General features: G+C 34.0%; 1 protein-coding gene across 1 annotated transcript in view; it reads right to left on the reverse strand.

The window, feature by feature from the left end:
* Window positions 1-10,563: 10,563 nt before the first annotated feature.
* LOC129222021 (D-aminoacyl-tRNA deacylase 1-like) overlaps window positions 10,564-17,857 on the reverse strand; it is a 29,050-nt gene continuing 21,756 nt past the window's right edge. Inside the window, exons 5-6 of the mRNA XM_054856437.1 lie at window positions 16,874-16,950; window positions 10,564-13,588 (exon numbers count right to left, since the gene is read on the reverse strand). Coding sequence (XP_054712412.1) covers window positions 13,565-13,588; window positions 16,874-16,950 — 101 coding nt within the window. The 3' untranslated portion in view covers window positions 10,564-13,564. The remainder of the gene's footprint in view (window positions 13,589-16,873; window positions 16,951-17,857) is intronic.

Genomic DNA, 17,857 nt, shown 5'->3' on the forward strand with positions numbered 1-17,857 from the left:
GTTCAAATAGTTTTAACTTTCCAAAAACTTACAGTGGCTCCCAAAAGTATTCGTACACTTACGATTTTCAATGAAATACGCCATTATCGATTCGTTAAAATTAATATTTTGGAACGGATATTTGATTATAAGATCTATGATTTATTTTTTAACAAAACTACATGAAAATTGTTAATAACATAATACAACTTGATTTTTAAAGGAATCAATAATCAAAAAGTGCCAGAAACTTGACCTCACAAAAGTCTTCGTACACTTTGAAAAAATGTCAAAAAACTAGTAAATAATCTAACTTTTTACTAAGTTATTATTTAGTAGAATATCATGCAGTATCAGCAACAGCTTTTAACCGCCTAGGAATAGATTTCATTGTTTTTTTCTTTCTTTCTTTTTGAACATTTTCTGAGTAAGTGTTCAGCAGCACTTCAAGTTTTGCTGTTTCTAATTCGTTTTCCGTTTCAATAGTGTATTTTCGTAATATATCCACCAAATATCTCCAAATATATTCTATTAAGTTTAAATCTGGCGATTGAGGAGATATTTCTAAGCTTAATGACAATATTTGAGGCACCAAACGCAAAGCGTGTGCTTCTTATCAATATCTTGATTTAAAAAAAAAACGAGGTTGTTTCCGATTGCCAAATTTTGGGCTAATAATTTAAAATTGTTTTTAAAAATATTTCACTGAACAGCATGATTCATCGAAAAATTTCAAACTTCCAAGTCCTGCACCCTCACACAAGAACACCTGCACCGTCCTGATTAACTGATCCCAACTAAGTTCTTTAGATTTAATTTCTCATTTTTTTCTATTTACAATTATGCAACAATTTAACTCAAAATGTTGAATTAATTTTTATCTTTAAGTAAGACGTTGTTCCAAAATGTTTTGAGCTTATTTATCATTGATTTTACGGCGAAAAACTTAAGCTTTCTGTTTTTCGTACGAACAAGAAAATTTCTGCTGGAAGAGGTCCCATTTAATCCAGGTAATCAGAGAACTTGGCGAATAATTTTAGAGGAAAATTAAACGAAAATGTTTCATTCAATTCTGTAGAAAATTTTTCATCACTCAAAGATGTATTTTTCATAATTTTTTTTAACTGTAAATCTCCGTTACGCTTTGTTAACTTTGCATTTGACATTTTCTTATACCTTGTTTTCGATCCGATTCTTGTCTTTAAAGCATTTTATCAAGCACTTCACTATAGAATGGTATAAATTAACTAATTTAGAGACATTTCAAACCAATTTACAGCTACTGAGAGAGAAAAAACATCAAATTTCGAATTGTGTTTTTGGTTTATGCGCATAACTGCCATTTTAAAATAATAAGCAGAATATTAGGTCATAAATAAACAAAAAATTAAAGCCAAATGACTTTACAGTGTGTCATCACAATGCAAAAATAATAAAAAACAACTTATGATAATTTTAATCATGAATTTATTCGAAAATATTTCAGTGTGCGATGACTTTTGTGGTGTATTTTTTTCTCTGACCCTACGTCTTTTGACAAATTTCAAAAATAAAATCAGGCAATATTAAAAAAAAAAAAAAAAAAACTACTGGGTGTTATTCAGAATGGCATAGGAATGGTGTGAAAAAAAATGGACTTCATATTCGAATTCAGTTTTGCGTTATTTTGATTTTACTACAAAATTTCAAGGTGTACGAACGCACTTTTGGGAGCCACTGTATCTCATTTTTAAGTTATCTGACCCCTCAGATTATACTTTACAAAGTTACAGTTATTCTTGTTTTCTGAGCAATCACAATTGCTTATTGCTTTCATTTGACTGTTTTGATGTGCTATCATTTTATTTTCCCGCCAGCACCCTCTGCAGCACCACCGTCGACCGGATCCTCACGATGCTGCTCCTCTAGCGAAAACCATCTCCAGGTAGCGTCAATATCCTACACTTACGCGCATACATACACGCACGTACAAACAAACACATACACACACACATACATACAACTACACACATACACAAACACATACACACACACGCATACATACGGACATATACACACACAACTACTCACACACTCATGCCTGCACACAGACACAAACACATATGCCTACACACATACACATCCCCCCTACCACAAACACTCATACACACAACTACCCACACACTCATACCTGCACACAGACACAAACATATTCCTACACACACATACACATTCCCCCCCTACCACAAACTCATACATACAACTACCACACACCTGCACACAGACACAAACACACACGCCTACATACACACACACACACTCGTGATTGCGAAAAACATAATTTGAATTCCAGATGTCAAAATTCAAATTAATTTTTTTTCTCAAAATTATGATTTTTTCATCACTTACAGATATGTTTTTATGCCAAAATTGTTACCTTTCATCTATTATTGCAGAAAAAAAGCCAACAATATTTTATAGTTTCTATCAAAGACTCAAAGACTTTAAACTAAAAATTTATCTGAACAATATAATATATAGTGAACAATTCATTTTAACACATATCCAACGTTCTGTTTTTCCACCCTCCTGTTTCATCTATTCCCCGTTTTCTAGTTCTCAGAAAATAAGAAAGTCTTCTAAATGCTACGCTGTCGAAGCCTCCCCTTTCCTCCAAAATTATTACAGAGCGCCTCAAATTTTGTTTTCAAGGCTCAATTCCCTGAAAATTTCCGGAAGAGAGTCCTTTGAATGCCTTGCCCTCCAACAACATGGGAGATTATGTAATATTCCGTTTTTGGGACTTCAATTTCAAAAAATTGCTGGACCCCTAACGCCAATAAATATGATTCACAGTCGCGTTTTTCAGCAACTACAACTTTCGAAAAAATTAAGAAGAAGAAACCTCTGAACTTTTTCTGATTACATCATCTGATTATTTCATGAAAAGCGCTCTCTATTAGGACTTCAATTTTGAAAAATTTCCAGAGTAGAGCCCTAGTACAGCCTTTTCCCCTGCCATCATTGAAGGTTGTCTACAATTACGTTTTTAGAACTTCTAATTCGAAATATTGGGATGGAGATGTAAATCGTTCGAAAAATCGATCGAGGACAATCTTTCGAGTCATATTTTCACTAAAGGCAACACATACGGTATATAATCGCGTTTTAAGACATTAATTTTGAAAATTTTTCAGGGAGGGTATTCGAACCTTTTCTCCCCTTAACATTATCAAAGATCACCTATAAGTTCGATTTTCGAACAAGAATTTTGAAAATTTTCCGGGAGAGACCCAAACACCTCTATTTCTACGTGCTCATCTTCGAGTACTAACCGACTCCTTTTCAAAACCAGAAGTTTAATCACCTCCATAAGCAATTGTATATATACAATATTCAATAAGAGATGGAAGCTTCGAAGCCAATTTTTTATGGGGAAAAACGTTTAAAAGCCTCCCTCCCCCCCCCCAAAAAAAATTATTTTCTGGTTGCGCCTCTGCTTCGGCCCCTTAGATTCCAGACACTTCTTATACTGTGTCCCAGCTCCCCCTACTTCTACAAAGTTCCTACGCCTCTGAATGACTGAACCTTGCAAATAATAACTTGTACACTTGTCCATGCCCTAAATGTAGCACTTGACATTTTCCAACATTAACAGCCATACCCCATTTATCAGCCCACTCCGTAATATGATCTAGATCCTCTTGCAGCTGATTTGCTTGTTTTTCACTTTCTACAATCCCCATAATTTTGGCATCATCAGCAAAACAATTCATGTTCCCAGAAATATTTCTATGAATATCGTTCAAAAAACAATGAACAAAACAGGCCCTTACACTGATCTTTGAGGAACTCCGCTTAAAACCTCACTCCATTTAGAATAATTTCCCCTCACAACTACCCTTTATTTCCTTTCGGTCAGAGAGTTTTTTACTCAAATGAAAAATTTCCCTCCTATTCCTGTATCGGCTAATTTGCTAAGTAGAGCACATGCGGTACCTTATCGAAAGCTTTTTGAAAATCAATGTAAACAACACCTACAGGCTTCTTATTGTCTAAAGCCATGGTAACTCTTATTTATATCTCCAAAAGGCGTCATTCAAAAGTTTCTAGGCGATAGAGTGCAAGTCTGTTTTTGTGGTAGTGCTATTCTGTTTCATCTTGGCTGGACTTCGTGGTTTCTTTTGCTGATGGCGTAAAGTTTTTTATTTCAATTATTCTTAAACGCTAGAATGCCGAGAGGTATCATTTCGACACCTCGGTATTTTAAAAGTTATGCAAAATGTAAAATTCGCACAGGATCCATACAAATTCTTGTGACTTTTATTTAATATGTCAGGAAAACTCACACACAAAGTTACGAGAAATTAGTTTTTTAAAAATTAATTTTATGAGTGAATTTACCTAGAACGCTTGTGTGGTGTCATTTCGACACTGCAATAATTTCATCTCCAATATACTGAATTTTTTTTTTAAAACAAGTTCTATAATAAGCGTCAGAGTACTGAAAGTCACCAATGCCTGTAAGCAAATTTTAATTTTTCCCACCTGCTTATCACGTGGTAGTTTCTGCAGGGTTCATACTCTATTTGGATGAAAAAATTCCATGACTTTTCCAAAACTTTTTCTTGACTTCAATGAAAATTTTCATGACCTCATTACATGAAGCGAATAGCACTATTTAATCTCAAATTTGCTAATTTTTGGAAATGAGCATTAGCAAAACGTTTAAATGGAATGCCACAGTCTCATTGAAGCACTTACTCATAATGGAAAAAATATAAGTGTACACTTAAAAAACTAAACTATTCTTATTTGTCTTCCTCATAAATTTAAGTAACGTAAAAATGCATTGAAACAAATATGATGATGCTTAAATGTCTGATTTTTTTTTATATGAACAGGTAGTGTCAACAGTGTATTTAATCATTCACATGAATTGACAGTATTTTGGTTCTTTAAAGTAAAGCCACATAGTTTAGTTTTTTATGTTTCTAAACCAGATCTTTTTTGAAAAAAACATTCAGCTATGAATCAATTTTTTGATTCAAAAGTATACTTGTTTTGTTTACTTATTTGCACATTTTCAAATGCATATATATTTTTAGATTCAGAAATTCAAGAACATGTTTGATTCCTGACATTGAACGTAGCAGTGGGTCGCATGGATTAGTTTTGCAGGCCGTATGTTGGGCACTACTGTTTCAGAGAATTAGAATTCCTCTTTTTCTATATTCTATTGCCTGACTAAATATCTTTATTTTCTCAAACCTTCAACAAATTAAGATAAACTCAGATAAATTTAATAATAAAGTTCCTATGTATGAGCGATGGAATCGAACTCAGATGCAATTGAATTGCTTTTTTTTTGAGTGGGCAGGGCAAAACTAAGAACGTAAATTTCGCTACTACAGAATATGAAAAATAAGAAGTGTTGAAAATAATAGGAAAATCAAAATAAGTGATGTCCAAGCAGTAAAATCACACTGCAAAAAAAGGCACGTGGCTGCTACAGAAGTGGATGCAATGAGATTTCAAAATTCAGATATTATTTTGGGATCGTTCAATTTTCCATTTTTAATAGCTTTTATGTGCTGTACTTTCAAATCACTCAAGATTTCTAATGCTCCTTTAGCTACTGTTCCTTTCTCTTTGTCCAGGGCATTTTTCCATGACTTGAAATTAATTTCCATGACTTCCAATGAAAATTTCAATTTTCCATGACTTTTCCAGGTTTGAAATTGGCTTTTTTTCCATGACTTTCCAGGATTTCCTTGACCCGTACGAACCCTGTTTCTGATGCCATATGAGCGCTCATGCATTATGATTTATCAATTGCACCGGGCATTTGGATTTTCTTTTTCGCTGAGATAGTTGATTCGCTTGCATACGTGTTGGCAGCTCTTTGGATTATTTATGATGCTTTTTATTCGAGCTTTTTATATTATTATAGTTTGAAAATTTAAAAATGTCTCGCAAAAAAGGGCGAAATGCGCAGAGAATATATTAGTAATTTGCTGGAAAAAAGGAAAGGAATGAACATGAATTTCAAAATAACAGCACACCAAAGCGCAAAAAATGTCAGGTAAAAAAATGCATTGGAAATGTGGCGACCAAAATATGTTTTTCCTGTAAAAGAGGTAAAAGAGTAGTGTATGGAAAGTGCACCAAACGTATAAATTATCTCTGTGTTTAATGTACATGATGTAGGTAAGTTTTTTTTTGAAAAATATATTCTGCATAATTATTTTTTTCCCTATAGATATAATAATTCATCTATCAATAAACATAATGTCATTTTATTATCTTATTACTATCCATAAATTAAAAAGATATTAAAACAAAGATTGCATTTATTTTGTTTGAATATCTCACTTAGTTTTGATCAGTGTCGAAATGACACCAGTCGGCGTTCTAGTGTTAATATGAATTTGCAGCTCCAACGAACTAAAGGGGGCACTGCAGCCATCGTCTAATGGAGGATGAAAAAGGTAAAACAAACGCATGCCCTAGAGTAGGAAATACTCAGAAGCCTAGTAAGTTTTTTTTGTCTGATTTTTTTTATAATTATTTTTAAATTATTTTTTAAAGTCTTGTGGATATTCTGGCCCACATATAGAAAGAAATGAGAATTCAAGAAGCATTTTCTAAACGTCAGAAATTGATGCAAATTATGTAGCTCATAGTCGAAGTGAGAAGATTGGGCACCAAGCATTTTGGGCGAAGGGAACATTGGGTGCCGAGCACTTTGGGTGCCAGGAACACTGAGCCCAATGTGTTCGGCATCCAATGTTCCTGCCGCCCAAAATGCTCGGCGCCATGTTCCCAGACCGAGTTCCTAGTTCTAAGCAGCAATTTCCACGATGTTGAATTTGATATTTATCAATTCTTGATGAAAATACATTTTCATTGTGGCCATAAGACTAACAAGAATATCATTTAATGCTAGATAATTTATATGACGTAACGATTGATTATCAAAAGAGGAAGATGATACTTCTTTGTCTTGTTTGGCTAGCGCTTATTGTTTTACAATTGTAGCTGAGTTATTTATCAAATTGCACGAATCAGTTAATTTTTTCTGTCTCGAATGTTTCTAATTTCTGAATTATAATTTGATTCTGTCATGCTATGCAAATCATCAATAAAATTTCCACAAATGGTGATATGGTGGTTTCTTTTCAATTGATCTTCCAATATTTCTTTAAAAATATTGAACTCTGTAATTCACTCATGATAAAAAACAAAATGGTTTAACTGACATGCAAAATCTCACCAAGTGTTCTTTGCTTGCACAATACTAAAACTATAACCCTAAACAAGTTTTGGTGAAATTCTTCAGCTGATAATGTAAGCAATAAAGTAAAGTTGGCGCACTATTTCGACGATGAAAATTCTCAGCTTATGTTTTTGCTTGCTCAAATTCTAAACGTTCTTTCTCGGTTAAACATATTTCATTTCGTTCCACGATAATACATTCAAGAAAATATTTTGCATACTGTCCATTCCAATGAAATGCTGCAGTAAAATAAGGTTGGTTAAATTAATTATTTTTAAACTTGGCGAAGATGAAAGCCCTAATTCTTCTGCTTTTTCTTATCAAATCCTTCTTTCGAGCTTAAGCTTTAAAACAAAAAAGAGAAAAAAAAACATTCTTACAAATGCACACAAACTAATAAAATTTTTTACCTGGAAAACGTTATCCTTTTCAAAAAAAAAAAAAAAAAAAAAAAGAAAAGAAAAAAAATCTTCAAATAGACGGGCATATTTGTTGATAATTTCATGTAAATGAGAAATATGTTAATCCCGAGTTTCCTTGTGTTTACGCTTTCGCCATTAAACAATCAACTCACTTTTTAGCAGGAAATAAGGAAACCTAACATTATTTTAAGAATCTTGAGAATACCATTAAGGCATGAAACAATTTTTGTAGCTGAAAGCATCTAAGACACATCGAATGCGTTAATAAATACTCATAACAAACTGCCTATGTTTACCAACAGACACACGTGGAACGTTATGTTTCACCCATTTCTTTAATTTTGTAAATCAGTGTAAGGTAGCTTATTCAAGCGCTGGAGTTGTGAATTAACTTATTTCTTTATAGGGTCTAAACAAAAGGGAGACCCTAAGGACATGGTGGATGAAAGCAGAGACGTCCAGATGGGAGGTCATGCCTGGATGTTCTTTTTCAGTGCATGTGTATTTGTGAGCATGGCCGTATTTTATCAGTCAGCGAAATTTGAATTCCATTTAGCAATTTGAGAGATAGCCTCACTCGCTGATCTACTGGTCAACCTCAATTTAATGTGGTTGATTGAAACACATAACATTTTTGACCACCAATAAGTATTTTTCACATGTGTGTTATTCGTCTGAGCAAGTGACCGGATATCAACACGTTCGATGAAGCATTGGTTGGGTTGTATTCGACGAGTTCAACTAGTGACTAACTACAGCATTCTATGATCTACCGGTCAACCGCAATTTAGGTTGTCGATTGAAGCATGTGACATTTTTGACCAGTAATAAGTGTTTTTTCACTGCGTTTTATTCGTCTGACGTCATTAGCTGTCATGTGATCAACCGACCGGTCAAGGTAAGGCCCCTATATATACGAGCCGGCGTATCAGCTTAAGTTCGGAGCACGTGTTTGAGTGGTTGTCTTTTCTGGGGAGTTATCGTGTTTGGTGATTATTCACTGAGAGGGATTATTAGCTGCACGTATTAAATAAAATATTATTTACAGCAAATTTGGCAAAACACGAAACTTTGCTGTGGTAACCCTAGCTGCGTAACAATGAAAAATCTGATCCAAAATGGCTAAACTTAAGCTGATGCGGCGGCCTATCTATATAGAGGCTTTAGGTCGAGGTCGTCGAATACAAGCTTGGTGAACAACCGGTTAGTAACTGCTGACGTTATTAGCCGTCATGTGATCTACCGATCAAGGTATGCGAACGCAACTCCAGTGCAGTATTAAAATTTTTTTAAGAATTCGCTTTTCACAGCTTAAATCATGAAAGGAATATGAGAGTGCTTGGGAACCATGATCATGTGGCCAACTTCACCAAAGCAAAGCCGTAGCTTGAGCGATGCATTATGGACAATGCCCTAGCTTTTGGTGACTAATGCTCTAACCTTGAAAATTACAGGTTAAAATTTTTCATGGGAGAGTCCCAGAACCCCCGCTCTCATATGTCATCGAAGATCGTCAAAAATTTTGAATTTTTTGAGCTTCAATTTCGAAAAAAATCGCCGGGGAAGTCTCCTTGAATCCCATTTCATTACCTAATGTTCCCAAAGTCATCCTACAATTTTGTTTTTAAGACTCCAGTTTAAAAAACTCCTGCAGAAAGACTAAAACCTCCCCTCTTCTTAACATCACACAAAAATCTTTAACTATGTTTTTGGAACTTTAATATCAACATATTTTTGGGGTAGAGTTTTGAACCTGATGCCTTTGCCTAATGTCTTTATAGAGGGCCTTTAACTACGTGTTTAGGACTTCATTTCCAAAAAAATTCTAGGGGAGAGCTCTCAAGTCATTCCCCTGACATCAATGAAGATCTTCTAACATTGCGTTTTTGAAGCTTCAGTATCGAAAAGTTGAGAAACAGCTCCTAACCCCATCCTTCCCTTAATGCTACCAAATATGGCAAACAATCACGTTTTGAAGACTCCAATGTCAAAGAATTTCCAGTCAAGGGCATCCATATAGGGGTGAGGGGGGGGGGCAAGTGGGGGCTCAAGCCCCCTTTGGAATTAGAACTTCCTTGCTTTTAGTACTTTTTTCTTCACAAAAAATGTAAAAACATTTCTCCAACAATTAATGAATAAGTCATTAAAAATGCCAAATTTTAATAACTCTAATCGGTACTGAAATCGGTTTCTATGAGGAAAGTATCCTGCTAAACCACGGGGGAAATATTTGAGCTCCCCCCCCTTAAAATTTTGCATATGGGTGCCCTTGTTTCCGGTGGAAAGTTCCAAACCCCGTTCCTTTTCACAACGTCATAAAAGATGGCCTACAACTGCATTTTTAGGACTTCATCATCGAAAAATTTCCGGAGAGGAGCCCCCAACTCCTTCTTTCCTCATCTTTCAACATCATTCAAAGGTCGACTAAAACTGCGTTTTTGGAACGTCTACATTGAAACATTCCTGGGGGAAAGTTCCAAACTCCATGTCTTCTGCAACGTCATCAAAGGTGGCCTATAACTGCGTTTTTAGGCCTTTAATTCCAAAAAAAAATTTCGAGGGAAAACCCCGAGCTCCCTTGTTTTGTGCTACATTAAAGACCTCTAAAATTGTGTTTTTTGAGCTCTAACATCTAAAAATATCTAAGGAGAATAATTCCTGAATATCATCCTTTTTCTTCAAGCCATCAAAGATGGCAAACCATTGTGTTTCCGAAAATATACCCTTAAATTTCAAAAAAATTGCGGAGAGGGTCCTTGAAACTTCCCTTCTTCCTATTAACCACCAAAGAGCGTCTAAAAATGTGTTCCTAACAAAGATTTTCGGGAGAGAGACCGAAAACACTTTTACTAATGCACGAATGTTCAACAGCTCAATAATCAAATTAATCCATTACTACGAGTATCTTCAAATTTTATTCATAAATGCAATTTTTGTATTTCATTATGTCTGGTACAAAAACTGGTAAAAAGAGATGCTATCTTGATAATGCAACTTTTTTTTACAAGGAAAAAGTACAATTGAGGACTTAAATGCTGCTGAAAATACTTCATGAGTCCTCAAACAAATCAAAAGTTGATGGGTTTAATTTGAATAATGGATCCAGACTATTAATAGAAATACTTATTATTATTATTTTTTTTCAAGTTTTAGTTTTTTCTTCTTGGTACTTGACACACTTTCAACTTTCATTCAAACTCTTTACATCACACACATTATTCAGAAAAAAAAATCGTGCTTCAGTTCTTAAATTTTTTTTGAATTTTATTTTCATTAGTCCCTGTCCATAATGCATTAGTCATTCGCCCCTCCTAAAAGGATCGTCTGGATCCTCCACTGTCTCAAGTTACAGCTTTAAAAAATGGAAAGCACATGATTTGATCAACATCAATTTGTTAAACATTAAAGGAGAACAAATTAATCCTTTTCATTTTTTTTTAAAAATGGGTTTTTTTAGTAATCTCACTTTTAAAATCGCAACTATTGGAAAATTTGATTTTCGAATTGAATTTCTAAAATTGCATCTTATGTTTACAAAAAAAATACAACACGAAAATTTCATAAAAAGAAATTAATACTTCAATTTCTGTTTGGGAGTTTTTTCCCCTTCCCATGAGGACGAAAATAATAAATAAGTAAAAAAAGCCAGAGTTGGAGTAGGATGTTTCAAAATTCAAGAGTCAGAGTCTGCCATTTTCCTTCCAACTCCACAGCCCTGGTTTATGTATTGCAAAGACCCAGACACCCAATTTTAGCTGCACAATGATCAAGATGATTTTTTTTTGACCATTGCCAAAATAATCTGCACATTATTATGAAGCTCTTTTTATGAAAAGTAATATGATATACAACATACAATTTTGAGGAAATATTTTTTCTTCTGACACAAAAAAGCTTCATATTGTGTAAAAAAAAAGGGGGGGGGGGAGAAGTCATGAATGATAAAAAATGTTAAGTGGTGAAGAAACTTTCACTTCCCTATTAGGCATTTCACATAAAATTTTAGCCCACAAAAATAATTACAAAACACTAATTTGAAATTAAAAAACATTTGGAGGCGCTTTACCCCCTCCCTCCAGTGTATGAAGTAATTTTATACAAAATGTGTAGGTGTTATGGGGTCTCCTGGACATTGCATAGCCAGAGCACACACACACACACATGTATACAAAAATTGAGATTTTTTTTTCAATGCATAAGACTTCAAAACTTTTAAAATTTAAACCACTCAATAACACTTTTTAAACAACACAATACAATTATAACAGTTACCTGAGTAAATAAAAATAATAGCAAAAATTAAAAGATTTCTACTTTTATCTATTGATTACAGGTATTAAAACTATCAAGATGGAGAATAATGCATTTTTTAATAACGTTTTGAGCAAGGAAGAGAGGTTTCACTATAGTGTACAATAGTGGCGACGATTCGAAGGGGGGGGGGGGGGAGCATTCCCCACTTTTTATAGAAAATATATTTTACTTTCCAATTTAAAAACCAAAACTAGAAATTATAGAAAAGAGCAGAAATGTCAAAATTTTCAGATCATAATTATTTGTTTTACTTTGTATATCTGTTTACAAAACATTATTTAGCACAAACAGTAATTTTTAGTTTTTGTATTCACTGTTTAGAAATTAGTAAATCAATTGTTTCACTTAAACAAGCCATACTTAATAAAATGATTACCAAGTTTTTGTGACATCTCAAAATACTTTGGTTCTAAATAATGTAATCCTAATTTATGTCAAAGAGTTTCTTCGGGGAAAGTTATTGTGTACATAATTCATCAAAATCTTAAGAAAAACGTGAGTTAAGCTGTTAAATTTACATCAATTACTACTCATATGCTTTCAAAACCAGACTTCACAAAGTTTCGTAGTTTTTTCTTCCTTTTTTTTCTTTTCATTTTTTTACTGCAGCAAAAAATTCGACAGTTTTTAGTTGTCTCCCCCCCCCCCCAACTTTTCAGTACCAATTGCCGCTTGTGGTGCACAAAATATGAAGGTGAGTCAGACAATAAGTTTTCTCTGGCTACTGTGAACAGAGGTATATACGAAAGTCAAATAATATAAGAAGACATGAAATATACCTCAAAACTTTGTCAACATAAGTAGTCCCAAGCATGTTGAGACATTTGTCATACAGCTTGATAAGCTTCAAAAGGCTCTCCAGGCAAACACCAGGACTTTGCATACAGATGAAGCATTGAATGGTTATGGGCTAAGGGGGCAATTCAGAAAAAACAGCCTGGTCTTGTGATGTTAGAATGACAAGGCGAGACCACAGTTGGTGACAGCAATTCAAAACCTTGTTGGAACTTTTAGTTGGGAGTGCCTACACCATTCCAGCTGCCATACAGTCCTGATATTGCATCAAGTGACTTCTATCTTTTCTCGTCTTTAAAGAAGATTCTTGGCGGAAGGCGCTTTGAATGCAATGTTGAAGTCAAACAAGTCATTAAACGCATCTTCCATATGCAAAGCCTTGAGTTTTTCTGGGTGGGCTTTTTGAAACTTATCAAGCAGTATGACAAATGTCTCAATGTCCTCGTTGGTACTTATGCAGAAAGCTGAAGTTCTGTCTCATTTTAATTGCCTCATTCTATTTTTTGACTTTCTTGCACAACTTTGACCACAGTCAACAAGGGAACTTATTTTCTGACTCCTCCTTGTACAAAATGAGAAATGCAAAAATACATTCCTTGCAAATACATAACAAACATTTGTTTGGCTTTTTAATAGAAAAAAATATTACTTCAAGCTATAGATGCTCCAAGAAGCACATAAATATTTAAAAATAGTAACTATAAAAGTATTGCATGCATGAACCAATTGAGCTTTAATTTTTAACATAACTAAAATTACGTCAGTTTAAAATTTTTGTAATTTTCAGTCTTCTTGTTCAGTTTGCAACTTCTCCTTCATTCTGAAAAAGGAAAAGTAAATTTAAGCACTCTATATGATAGTCTCACAAAAATACTGAAAATTAAAATACTTTTAAATGCGACTAAAAGAAAAATATTTATAGTTAGGTTTTGAGAAGGAATACAGTGCAAATACTTTTACAGTCCAGCTTTTTTAAATTTAAAAACAAGATATTTTAACTTAAACAAGTTATATGCTTAAAAAAATTAAGTTCAGCAGTATAAATCACATAGTACATGGTATGCGCATGTCTCAAATTTACTTGATACTGTTCAGCATAGGAAAATAGATCAGACAAAGGCAAACATTGTTTTTTTAATTGAGATATCTTTCTAAAAGTAAATGCTGAATCCAGGATTTTGTTTTTTAGAAGGGGGAGGTGTTCAGGCCTTTTTAAGGATAGTGACAGCAGGGAGGTTCTTCCTCCCAAATTTCTAAAAAATTGAATTTCTAATAATCTTCAATAATGGTTAGGGTAAGGAAAACGCTCTTTAACCCCAGCTATACCTCTGGATACTGTACTCGGTACTTAGAAATAAAGTAATTTTTTAAGAGTTTGGAGTTTAGTTTTATAGTTAAAACTTAATAATTTTCATTCTTGGTAAAAATGTTAGCTATTTAAACAGCTAATATGGTTTTATTTTTTCATCATTTTTTAAACATTATTTTGCTCTACCAAATTTTTATCAATAAATTTATTGGATTCTTCCAACTTATGCATTCTTTGATGGACCAAGTCTTGGCCAGTTCAGTACTATTCTGCATTTTAGAATTTAATTTATTTGGTGTAAACCATTTTTAATCACTTCCATCAGTTTTGAAGAGATTCGAAGATTTTGCAGACATTATTTTTATTTGTTACATTTTTTAAAAAATAGAAATATTAATGTGAAAAAAACTTGCAAACTGATAATAAACTTTCTAAGAAAAATAACATTTCATATGTTTTAACAAGGATAAAAAGGATCAACATTTTGTAGGACCATGGGCGGATACAAGGGAAGGTCATGGATGTCATGACCCTCCCCCCTAAACAGTTGACAATATTATCCATCCACATTGTGTATGATAAAATTTAAACACATGCAGTAATATTTTCAATTATTTTGGAAGTAAATATTTGAAATACTCTTTCTTTTCATTTCTTTTAAAATTAATTTGTAATGTTTATGAGCTATTAGTGCATTATTCCTGGTAGATTTGGTGCTTTTTATTGAAACCCAAGCAGTTTCAAATTTTTCGAACCCAAAACTGTGACTTACCGTATTTTCGGGAATAAGCGCCGCGGCGCATACAAGAAAAAAAGTAAAAAAATTGCCGCTGCGGCGCATATGAAGGGTGCGGCGGATACAGTGTATTTTTTTTCAAGTTAAAAAAAAATGCAAAATGCTGCTCACAGATGGCACCACATCGTTCGCTTTCATTTCGCGGAAATCCCTCGCCCTTAGGCGTCAAGTAAAGCAAAGAGGGGGAGGGGAGTCAGCGATTGCGCGTGTTTCGCTGAGGAGAGTTGATACACGTGGGCAAGCAAGCCTTATCGCGTCGGAGCAAAAGGGTCAGGGAGAGGAGGCAGCAAAAGTACTAGTAAGAGAGAGGGATGGATGTCCAGTGTGTAAAGGGAATTTACCACCCCCCTCACGAAAATGGGTTGCTTGGTCAAGCAATGTAATGGGAAACTTATCTCCTAGCTCTAATTTTATTATTCACTCACATCGTCGTGTTGCACCTTTTGCTGCCGTTCGTGCGTTCTTGGCTTATCGTTTTTACGAACTTTTTTAGAGTTGCTTTTGAAATGGCTCCTTAGCAATTGAAAAGTTATACTGCAGCCTTTTAGTTTATGGTTATAAAGGCAGAAGCAATTGGAAATCGTTTTGCTGCCAGAATTTGGCACTGACGAGAGATGCGTTTGCCGTTGGAAATCGGATAAATTAACCATCGAAAGTGATGACCAATCGAGGGATGCCGAAGGCAAAAAGTGAAAAATGGAGATATTTTTAAATTTCTTTATCGTTAATTAAAAATACTAACGAGAAATAAAAAAAATATTTTTATTTACATTTAATCCAGCTTTCTTTACTACTGATTGTGCTTTTAAGTTGTTTAATGCTGAGTGCGCGCTTATGGAAGGTGCGGCGCTTACACCGGGTGCGGCGCATACATTAAAAACTTTTTCTTTGAGAATATATTACGATGCGGCGCTTACACCGGGTGCGGCGCTTATTCCCGAAAATACGGTAGTCTGTAATGGGGGGTGGTGTGGGGATCATTCTTCAGCATGACTCTTTCCTAAAATAGGACCCGCCCCTGTGTGTGACTAAGACAATATTGAAAAGGTTAGTTTCAAAATTTAGATACACTAATGAAAAGAAAAACCATCCTTTGCTTTAAAATTAACGGATAAATAATCGGAAGCAAGAGGCCTAATCTAGTTTAAAAATTTCATCTACCTAATGTAAATTATTTCATACCAGTCAAGAACAAAAATGCTCAATACTTTGGAATTCTGCGTCATTCTGTTCCCATGTGCTAATATGAATCAATTTTTAGACAAATTTGGATTATGTGTGCAAACACTTTATCTATTTTTATTTGACTATGTTTATGAATCATGCAGTCTCTTACTATTTATCTGCAATAAAGTGCGTAACAGTTTGAATACAGAAACAATACAGCCATTCAGGGTATCTTTGAGCCATGTCCAGAAAATTTTGCGCCACTCTACCTTTTTTAATTTTATTATACTATATTTTAAAATCAGAGGGCAGAAGTCTTATTTTATGATCTTGCCAGCAGGAATGCATCACTAGGCCAATTGTTTTCCTAAGTCAAAAAAAAAAAAAAAAAAAAAGTGCATAAAGTTATCCATATTGGCTCAAAGATACTCTGAATGGCTATCTTTTGTTTCAATCAAGAGTTTAAATTAGGGATATTCAGAAGAAAGTTATTCAGCAATATCTTGTCATTGGTACAGAAAATCAACAAAATGTATTATAATTAGAAGAAAGTCATTAACTTTGACTTAGGCCAAGTAAGTAATGATCTAAATTTCACAGTTTTGACAGTCTATTGGCAATCCATTGTCCAAATACATACCTCTTATCCTGATATTTATGAAAAAACTGAGAAAAACATACACATGTGTGTTATGTGAATGATTTCTTAAAAGATGTATTAAGTTGTAAGGAACACATTCTAAAACCATAGTTAGGTTAATATTTATACAGAGTAAAACTTAAAATATAGCAGTACTTCATAGTGAAACTAGAGTAAAAAATATTAGTTTTACCCTAGGAGATTCTAAGTTAATTGTGACTGGTCCATCATTTTGAATATTAACTTGCATAAGAGCTCCAAATTTTCCATCTGAAAATAATTAACATATTTTATACATAAAATGTTAAAAAACCTTTTTTGTTGAAAACATTACCCATATAAATTATGTTGCTAATGAATTGTATCAGTGGCGGCTGCTCATTTTGTGCCAGGAGAGCCTGGCTCTCCCAGAAAAATTTAAAATAATTAAATACATTAAAAAATATCATTCAGCATTTCAGTTTAAAAAACAATAAAATAATGAAACAGATTTCAAATCTCTTGCACTCCCCAGAACACTAATACTATATAAAAAGTTTTCAAATTCTAATGGCATTGGCACCTTGCAAACTTTAAGAATGATCCTTAGAGCCTATTTGACTGGGCCCATGAAAAATTGCAAGAAATAATGTAAAAAAAATTACTATTTAGTGCAGGGTTGAGGTGGCCTGATTGGTACAGCATCAGACTTGTGACCAGAGGGTAACTGGTTCAATCCTAGAGGGTCGACGATCCACTGTCTTCATTAAGGGTGACTGGGGGACATTAAATATGCTCATTTATACAAAGTCCTTCAAGTGAAACGATACCTCTGGGGGTGCTAGGCCAGAAGTTATTCGGATTTTGATTTGGTTCTAAATTATCGAACTGTCCATAGATGGTGTTGCCATTTATTGTGTTGTCTGAGCCAAATTGGACTTCCACCTAGAAACGGGTGCTTGATTAAACGGAAGCCATACCTCTCTGCCTTAAAATGGAGTAGCATTGCTACTCGGTCTCGGGTTCCCAAGTGGCATAAGTAACAACACTATTTAGCCCCTTCATGTATTTGATTCAAATGTAACTTTTTCTGAATTTAAAAAAAATATATATTTCCCATTGATAAATGACCAACAGAACATTGTATTTAGGTAAAATATGAGATAAAGAGCCACCTGGTGACCGCGCGTAACTCAAT

This window comes from Uloborus diversus, chromosome 5, assembly GCF_026930045.1.
Source record: "Uloborus diversus isolate 005 chromosome 5, Udiv.v.3.1, whole genome shotgun sequence".
In the NCBI taxonomy this organism is placed as follows: Eukaryota; Metazoa; Arthropoda; class Arachnida; order Araneae; family Uloboridae; genus Uloborus; species Uloborus diversus.